At 54.6% G+C, this 8,887-nt stretch overlaps 1 protein-coding gene across 5 annotated transcripts in view; it reads left to right on the forward strand.

Moving 5' to 3' along the window:
- PTK2B (protein tyrosine kinase 2 beta) overlaps positions 1-8,810 on the forward strand; it is a 149,660-nt gene extending 140,850 nt beyond the window's left edge. For 3 of the 5 annotated variants that reach the window (XM_055427266.2, XM_055427270.2, XM_055427268.2), the window contains 7 exons: positions 249-395; positions 949-984; positions 1,334-1,364; positions 3,619-3,665; positions 4,320-4,457; positions 4,880-4,960; positions 7,720-8,810. In XM_055427266.2, the coding sequence (XP_055283241.1) occupies positions 249-395; positions 949-984; positions 1,334-1,364; positions 3,619-3,665; positions 4,320-4,457; positions 4,880-4,960; positions 7,720-7,935 (696 nt within the window). In that variant the 3' untranslated portion in view covers positions 7,936-8,810. The remainder of the gene's footprint in view (positions 1-248; positions 396-948; positions 985-1,333; positions 1,365-3,618; positions 3,666-4,319; positions 4,458-4,879; positions 4,961-7,719) is intronic. The other 2 variants (XM_055427267.2, XM_055427269.2) reach the window with 1 other exon arrangement.
- Positions 8,811-8,887: the final 77 nt, after the last annotated feature.

Here is an 8,887-nt window from a genome sequence, read left to right on the forward strand (position 1 = left end):
TCACGTGACGATTTGAAACCAGTATCTGTTAAACGCTATGTCCTGCAATTCAGCATTTCACGGACACACCACGTGTGATTGGGGTTGATGGAGCCAACAGTAATAACTATTTGCATAGTTGGCTGCAGATCTGAGGCCAGTGAGGCCAAGGCATGTGGCTCCCACAAGGCTCTCCAGAGGACTGTCCTCCCTGGGTGCGGAGACTGAGCTGACTGTGTCCTCTGCCATCTCCCCCGCTGTGCTCCCAGGAGGAGGACTTCGTCCGGCCCAGCAGCCGGGAGGAGGCCCAGCAGCTGTGGGAGGCCGAGAGGCTCAAGATGCGGCAACTCCTGGACAAGCAGCAGAAGCAGATGATGGAAGATTACCAGTGGCTGAGGCAGGAGGAGAAAGCCCTGGTGAGGAGAAAGCCCAGCCAGGGGAGGGAGAGGACATGCCCCAACACCACTGCTGGACACCTTCTTTTTTTAAATAATTTTACTTATTTTTTTATTTTGGGCTGTGCTGGGTCTTCGTTTCTGCACACAGGCTTTTCTCTAGTTGTGGCAAGCTACTCTACAGTTGCAATGCCCAGACTTCTCATGGCAGTGGCTTCTCTTGTTGCAGAGCACAGGCTTTTGGGAGCTTGGGCTTCAGTAGTTGTGGCTCACAGGCTTTAGAGCCCAAGCTCAGTAGTTGCAGTGCATGGGCTTAGTTGCCCTGCAGCATGTGGAATCCTCCAAGACCAGGGATCAAACCGGTGTCTCCTGCATTGGCAGGTGGACTCACTACCGCTGAGTCACCCGGGAAGCCCCTGAACACTTTTTGATAACCGTGCTCCCCTGGGAGAGAGCCATGCCAACTTGTCCCCTTTCAGCTCCCCACCTGGCTGGAGTGAACTGCTCTCCAGGCAGCCTTGGAGTTTTTGGTTATAGAATCCTAAGTCCTCTGATTTGTTTTCCCCCTCTGCAGGACCCCATGGTTTACATGAACGACAAGTCCCCACTGGTGAGTCACCGGGAGAGCACTCTACCTGGAGGGAGGGCTTGGAGGGTAGTTAGTGGGACCTCCAACTCCACACCTGCCCACCTTGCCCTCTCTGCCTCTCATGAGAGCACCTTTTTTCACTTCACTCTGATCTTGGAGTCTCTTTGCTGAGCTCACCCTTGATCTGCTCTCTTAGCACCAGGCCGCCCCCTCCCCAAGTCACTTCCGGTCAGGGAGTCCCCAGGTCCCCCTGCAGCTATGATCTCCAATCCTCTCAATAGACACTCAAGGGGGATGGGAACAAGCTAAGGGGGGACGTGGGTGGCCCCCAGGGCTGCACCAGTGACCTCTTCTCTTTCCTTCCTTCCAGACCCCAGAGAAGGAGGCCGGCTACAGTAAGTGTGAGCACCCTTCCTCTTGGCGGGAATGTTCCCGGGCGTGGCATCTTGTGTGCAGCTGCCTTCCCTGCCCCTTGCAGAGAGCAAGCAGAGTTTATTTGCCATAGAAAGAAACATCTGCCCTGAGTTCAGAGTGTGCAGAGAGGCCCAGTTTGGGAGTCGATATACACTACCTCCTATCCTCCACCTCCACCCCTGCTCTGACTGCTGCCCCCCACCCCTCTCGCGGCATGGCTCCTGTTCACGCCTCTCTGCTGCTGCATTTATTTGGAGGACTTGGTGATCCTTCCTGTCTCTGACCCACTCTATCGGAAGCTCTAAAGTAGTGCCATGGCATCTCTCCGAAGTGCCTCTTCTCCCTAGGCCACAGGAAGGGAAGAAAGAAAGAGGGTGGGGCCAACTGACTTTCCCACCCACGCCTGCCCGGACCCCAGGGTCTTTCCAGGAGCCTCCCTAAAAGGCAGGGAGTGGGTGGTACCCATCAGGATCGTTGGCCTTTCCCAATTAACAGAAATTGACTAAATGCCTGACAGGAAATTCAAGCAAAGTTTATCGGGGCTCCTGCACTGCTGGCTGCAGGAGGAAGTGAGAACAACAGGCTCCCTTGCTCACTCCCAGAGGCAGGGGCGAGTTCATTCCTTATATGGGGTGAGGATAGGGGTGGATCCAGGGGTCATGCAGGAGGGGTGGCTTAGGTGGTTTGCCCACCCCTCTGTGATGGTGCGTGCAGTGGGGCATGCAGCAGTACCCTGCTTTTGCTCCCAACACCCAGTTTTTTGCTCCTCAGTTCAGTTCAGTTCAGTTCAGTCGCTCAGTCGTGTCGGACTTTGCGACACCATGAATCACAGCACGCCAGGCCTCCCTGTCCATCACCAAATCCCGGAGTTCACTCAAACTCATGTCCATCAAGTCAGTGATGCCATCCAGCATCTCATTCTCTGTCGTCCCCTTCTCCTCCTGCCCTCAATCCTTCCCAGCATCAGAGTCTTTTCCAGTGAGTCAGCTCGTCGCATGAGGTGGCCATATTGGAGTTCCAGCTTTAGCATCAGTCCTTCCAATGAACACCCAGGATTGATCTCTTTTAGAATGGACTGGTTGGATCTTTTTGCAGTCCAAGGGACTCTCAAGAGTCTTCTCCAGCACCACAGTTCACAGTTTTTGCTCCTGGCTCTTCAGAAATGGTTCTTGAGTTTTATTTTGGGTTTATTTTTTGTCTCTTTTGTATCTTTTGGTCCAGAATTTTCCCCAACTGCGGCATGCACACAGCTATTTTTAGTCCCATATCATTTCTTTGTATTGTCCTGTTGCAAACTTTGCTGCAAAGGTTCCCAGGTCCCAGTCCTGCAGTGAGCCAAGCTCTTTATCACCATCCTAGGGGAATGGGGCTGATGATGGTGGTGATGGTGACCATGGCAGCCACCAAAGACGATGACAAGCATGGCCCCAATTTGCTTTAAAATGTCAGTTTAGACCCCACAGTCCTTCCTGTGCAATAGGTACAACGTATCATGATGCCCATTTTACAAAGGACATGAAACATACACAGGAAGGGCAAGTGACTTACCCAAAGTCACACAGCTAGTGATTAGCAGGGCCCAGATTTGAGCCCAGGCATCTGGCTCCTGCAGGGCCCTTCTAAGCAAACCCTCCTACTTGACGGATGACACTTAAGGCCCGGGGCCTGTCAGTGAGCTGCCCTAGTCTCGCCCCACTCAGGGGGAAGAGTTGAAAGTGGAATCAGGTCTTCTGACTGTTACTCCAAGCAGTCCCACGCGGCCTGTGTGTCTTTGTTCATCAGAGTGGCCAGAGAACAGCATGCTTCTAGCAGTTCACTTCCTTGACCCCCAGATGGACAAAGCAGACAATAGGGAAGCTTCACAAATCTACCACATCGGTGGCTGTTGCACCCACTGGGTGAGGCTCCAGGGTCACCTGCTGCCTTCAGAGCAGGTTTCTCCCTCATGACAGTCAAGGTCAGCGTCTCAGGGCCCAGTGTGCTGGAACACCCACCACCATCACTCCATCTCCACTGGGACTCTGGCTTTTTCTCTCTTTGAAATGGACAGTAGCGCCTGTCCCTGCATACAGAGGACCAGGGAGACCAGAGGTTACTTTCCATTGTCCCGGGTTTCAGGTCCCATTTCCCTGGGGTCTCCTGGCAGTAGTAGAGAAGGGCTGGGCTTGGTCATCAGCACCTACGAAGGGAGGGGTCAGGGTGCTGAGGACATCCCCTACTCATTGTCCCTTCCCTTTGCAGCGGAATTCACAGCTCCCCCGCAGAAACCACCACGGCTTGGCGCACAGGTATGTGCTGGCTCTGCTGAAGCTGGTAATGGATTGGAATCAGGGCCACACAAGACTGAAGGCCTGGACTGCAAAGACTGCAGAGGCCCACAGAAAGAATCCAGTCCTGTATCCTCATTATATAGCTGAGGCCCAGAGGTCAAATGCCTTGTCTAAGCCACACAGCTAATTCATTTAAAAAAAAAAAAAAGCAGGGGGAAGACCAGCCCCCTCCCTGACCTGGAGGAAAGCTCACCTGTCCCAAGGAGCAGGAGGTGTGGACCCCCATTGGCTCCCTGCACCCCCGTGTTCTGGGGTAGCTGCTGCTTTCTTCACTCAGGAGCAGCAGTTCTCAGCCTTGGCAGCCCATGAGAATCCTCTGAGAGCTTTGACACCGCCTGGCCCCCACGCCCAGGTGATGGTTCGGTTGCTTTTCTGTGAGGCTGGCCACCAGCAGTTTTTTAAGACACCCAGGCAGACTCTCACATAAGAACCATTGCCCCAGAAGCAGAAGAGAAGGAGGCCCCCCCAGGACCAGGCACTATTATTTCAGAGAAACGTCTTGGTGGCTGAGCTGGCACCACTAGTGCATGCCCAGGAAAGAACAGTGTGTCCCTCTGACTCTCCACCCTTCCCTCCGGCCACCTGCTTCTCCTCCTTCTCTCCCTGCTACAGTCCATCCAGCCCACAGCCAACCTGGATCGGACCGACGACCTGGTGTACCTCAACGTCATGGAGCTGGTGCGGGCCGTGCTGGATCTCAAGAATGAGCTCTGCCAGCTGCCTCCCGAGGGCTACGTGGTGGTGGTGAAGGTGAGAGCCAGGGATGAGCCGTGGACGTAGGGGACGAGGCCACTCAGCCCATCCCTGGAAGGACGTGGGAGGGCTGAGCTTCCCAGTCTGCCCGACTAGACCCCATTAGAGCAAGGTTGTCAAAGAGATGTTAGTCCCAGGTAGCCTTGGAAGGCAGGCACCATCCCAGGAGGGCTCTTCTCAAGGGAGACATGGCTTTCTCAAAGAGCAAAGGGTGGGACTTCCCTGGCGGTCCAGTGGTTAAGACTTCACCTTCCAGTACAGGGAATGCAGGTTCAATCCCTGGTCGGGGAGCTAAGATTCCCACATGCCTTGGGGCCAAAAAAACCAAAACATAAAACAGAAGTAATGTAACAAATTCAATAAAGACTGTTAAAAAAAAAAAGCAAAGGGTGACAGCCACCCACCCCTCTCTGTCCCAGAATGTGGGCCTGACCCTGAGGAAGCTCATTGGCAGTGTGGATGACCTCCTGCCCTCCTTGCCATCATCTTCACGGACAGAGGTGAGTGTCTCGTCCCGTCGGTGTCATCCACTGTCCCTTGCCCCCTTATCCTGCTCCAGCTGTGTTTCAACAGGAGACCCAGAAGGGCCACCTGGGCAGCCCCATGTCCTCTCAGAGCCTTCAGCAGGTGGCTCTGCACTGTATATCTCTGCAGGTACCACTAGGGGGCAGAGTTGGAACCCAGGGACCTTGCCCTCTTTCTGGGGCGAATTTCCTAGTTTAGGTCTCAGATGGTGGCTGCTGCTGCTGCTACTGCTAAGTCGCTTCAGTCGTGTCCGACTCTGTGCGACCCCACAGATGGCAGCCCACCAGGCTCCACCGTCCGTGGGATTCTCCAGGCAAGAACACTGGAGTGCGTGGCCGTTTCCTTCTTAATGCCCGAGGACAGGCAAAGGAGGACACACACGCTCCTTTTTAGCCCCATCCTGTCCATGATTCTTTGACTAGTCACCCTTCTTACTAAGGTCAAGGTGAGTGTGTCCCAGAAATAGCAGTTAAGATTTCTTCAATTGATCATTTAATCTAATTTTCTTTATTTAAATGAGAAGCAACCACTGAAAACCAAAATGGGAGTGCCAGTGCTCTATCTTGAGATGGTGCCAGTGGTAGGCAGAATAATGTGCCCCCATAAGATAGCTGGAAAAGACCCTGATTTGAAGATCATGGCATCTGGTCCCATCACTTCATGGGAAATAGATGGAAAAACAGTGGAAACAGTGTCAGACTTTATTTTTTGGGGCTCCAAAATCACTGCAGATGCTGATTGCAGCCATGAAATTAAAAGACGCTTGCTCCTTGGAAGGAAAGTTATGACCAACCTTGATAGTATATTAAAAAGCAGAGACATTACTTTGCCAACCAAGGTCCGTCTAGTCAAGGCAATGGTTTTTCCCGTGGTCATGTATGGATGTGAGAGTTGGACTGTGAAGAAAGCTGATCGCCGAAGAATCGATGCTTTTGAACTGTGGTGTTGGAGAAGACTCTTGGGAGTCCCTTATACTGCAAGGAGATCCAACCAGTCCATTCTAAAGGAGATCAATCCTGGGTGTTCATTGGAGGGACTGATGCTAAAGCTGAAACTGCAATACTTTGGCCACCTCATGCGACGAGTTGACTCACTGGAAAAGACTCTGATGCTGGGAAAGGTTGGGGGCGGGAGGAGAAGGGGACGACGGAGAATGAGATGGCTGGATGCCATCACCGACTCTGTGGACATGAGTTTGAGTGTACTCCGGGAGTTGGTGATGGACAGGGAGGCCTGGCGTGCTGTGATTCATGGGGTCGTGGAGAGTCGGACACGACTGAGCGACTGAACTGAACTGAACTAAACTGAAGGCAAAAGGAGAAGCGGGCAGCAGAGGATGAGATGGTTAGATAGCATCAGTGACTCAACGGACATGAGTTTGAGCAAACTCCGGGAGACAGTGGAAGACAGGGGAGCCTGGCATGCTGCAGTCCATGGGGTCACAAAGAGTCAGACATGACTTAGCAACTGAACAACAACCAAAAAAAGGATGTCTGGGTCCTCAGAGCTTGTGTCTGTGTGACCTTACGTGACAAACAAGACATTGCAGATGATTAAGTTAAGGATCTTCAGATGAGAAACTTATGCTGGATTATCCAAGTGGGTCCAATGTAGTCACAAGGGTCCTTGTAAGAAGGAGGTGGAAGCAGAGATTTGTTTCATAAGAGTCAGAGAAGGAGATGGGATAACAGAAGCAGAGGTTGGAATGAGGCCATTGCTGGAAGAATCCACAAGCCGAGGACGGCAGCAGCCTTGTGAAGCTGGAAAAGGCAGGGAACAAATTCTCCCCTGGAAGAGGGAAGTTCCCCTTCTGGCAGAAGGAATTTAGCTCTGCTGTCACCTGGACGTTGGCCCCAGGGGCCGCATTCCAGACTTGTGACCCCCAGAACTGTAAGAGCATAAATCTGCCTTATTTTAAGCCACTGTATGATAATTTGTTGCCGTGGGACTAGAAACAGAGGCAATGCCTCTGAGCGTTTGTTGGTTTTCTATCTGGAAACCCAGTCACAGCCCCCACACCCCCTTGAGCTACCACTTCCTAGCTGTCAGCAGTGTGACACACAGCTGACCCACTGCATCCCGCCACTGTCTCCACCATCTGTGACCACTCAAGACAGGCAGGGCAGGGCAGGGGGGCCTGGGCACTTCCCAGGTCCCTTCAGGGTGGCTGCAGCAGCCCAGCGGAGCACCCTCCGGGTGGGTCCCATCCGGCACGAGAATGCTGCACCTGGGCAGTGAAGGCCCAGTCTTTTCTTTCACTTGATAAATATCTCATGAACGCCAAGTCTTTGTTCAGCAGTGCACTAGATACCAGGATATAGCGGTTAATAAAACCCTACAGCCCAGACCGCAGCCCGTGATCTATTGATGAGATTGTAGAGAGTTTACAGATGTGTGGAGGCACTTGACTTCTCTCCATTCACTCCGTGTCAGGCCAGCACCCAGGCATTTTGCCAGGGAGGGAGCGCTTGTGGGGCTGGATCGGAGGGGGCTGACTTGGGTAGGCTGGGGCCTGGGGTGCCTGCAGTGTTTGACCTGGACGACCTGGCTTCAACCAGCAGGGGCCTTGGACTCAGCCCAGGGCTGGGTCACACCCGCCCCCCCCCAGCCCCTCCCCCGGCCCCACCTTCCTGGGCCGGCACCTAGGTGGACCTCTGCAGGGCTTCCCTGTCCTCCGGGCCTGGACTTGGCAGCCCCTCAGGGTCCCAGCCCCTCCCGTGTGCTCTTCCTGCAGATCGAGGGGACCCAGAAACTGCTCAACAAGGACCTGGCGGAGCTCATCAACAAGATGCGCCTGGCCCAGCAGAACGCCGTGACTTCCCTGAGCGAGGAGTGCAAGCGGCAGATGCTCACTGCCTCCCACACGCTGGCCGTGGACGCCAAGAACCTGCTGGACGCCGTGGACCAAGCCAAGGTCCTGGCCAACCTGGCCCGCCCGCTGGCAGAGTGAAGAGGGCGGCGCCCCCGCCCGCGTCTCCGCCCCGCCCGCCCTCCCTGCCCGCCCTCGCCCCCGCCTCGCCTTCGGTCCCGTGGGCCCACTTGGGGAGGGAAGGCCGGGGTGGGGGGTCCTTCTTCCCTTGCCGTTTTGCACGACCCTTCGCCCCCACCCTACTCCCAGACTGTGCTGCCCGGGCCGCAGCTGGACAGAGGGGACTCAGGGCTGCAGGACACCAGGGGGTGACAAAGAGGCTCAGAGGGAGCGCGGCTGCTGCCCGCCTGGCCCAAGGGGGTCACGTGGCAGTCCCCTGTGGCCAAGATGGCTTTACGCGGGGACAGGGCAGGCCGATTGGAGAACCAAGCTAGTCCTTCTTGAAGGCCTTCATCCTCCGCCCACGGAGATCCCTTCCCCTAACCCCGGGCACAGAGGGAGGGACCGAGAGGGGTTTTCAGTGGGGAGGCTGGGGCTGGTGCCATGAGGGATGGCCCTGGCCTTCTTGTACAGTGTATATTGGAATTTATTTAATGTGAGTCTGGTCTGGACCGACAGCCATGGGCCCCACTGAGGGGCGGAGCGGGGCCTGGGACGGTCAAGGGACAATCTATTGGGAGCTGGCGCCCAGGAGGCTGTGTCCTCCACACGCGGAGAGGGGAGGAGGGTAGAAACAAGGCCAAACTGGACCTGGACGCCTTCCGCATTCTCGCCCCCTTGCTTTTCTTCCCTTCCTGGCCCCTTCCTTCTCTTTTCTTACTGTCTTTTCTTACTGGTCTTTTCTCTCCCCTTCTCTCATCCGCACCGTGTCTCCCTCCCTCTCTTGTGTTTGTGCAGAACATTCTTTTACCTCCTTTATATTTGACTTGTGGATGAATTAAAATTGTACCATTTGCTTTGTGGTTTGATTGTTTTGTTTGACCTTCTGAGGCCCTGGAAGGAATCGATTGTGCTTGTGCTGGGCAGAGATCAA

The sequence above is a fragment of the Moschus berezovskii genome, chromosome 7, assembly GCF_049115385.1.
Source record: "Moschus berezovskii isolate FMDL1 chromosome 7, NW_MosBer_1.0, whole genome shotgun sequence".
Lineage (NCBI taxonomy): Eukaryota > Metazoa > Chordata > Mammalia > Artiodactyla > Moschidae > Moschus > Moschus berezovskii.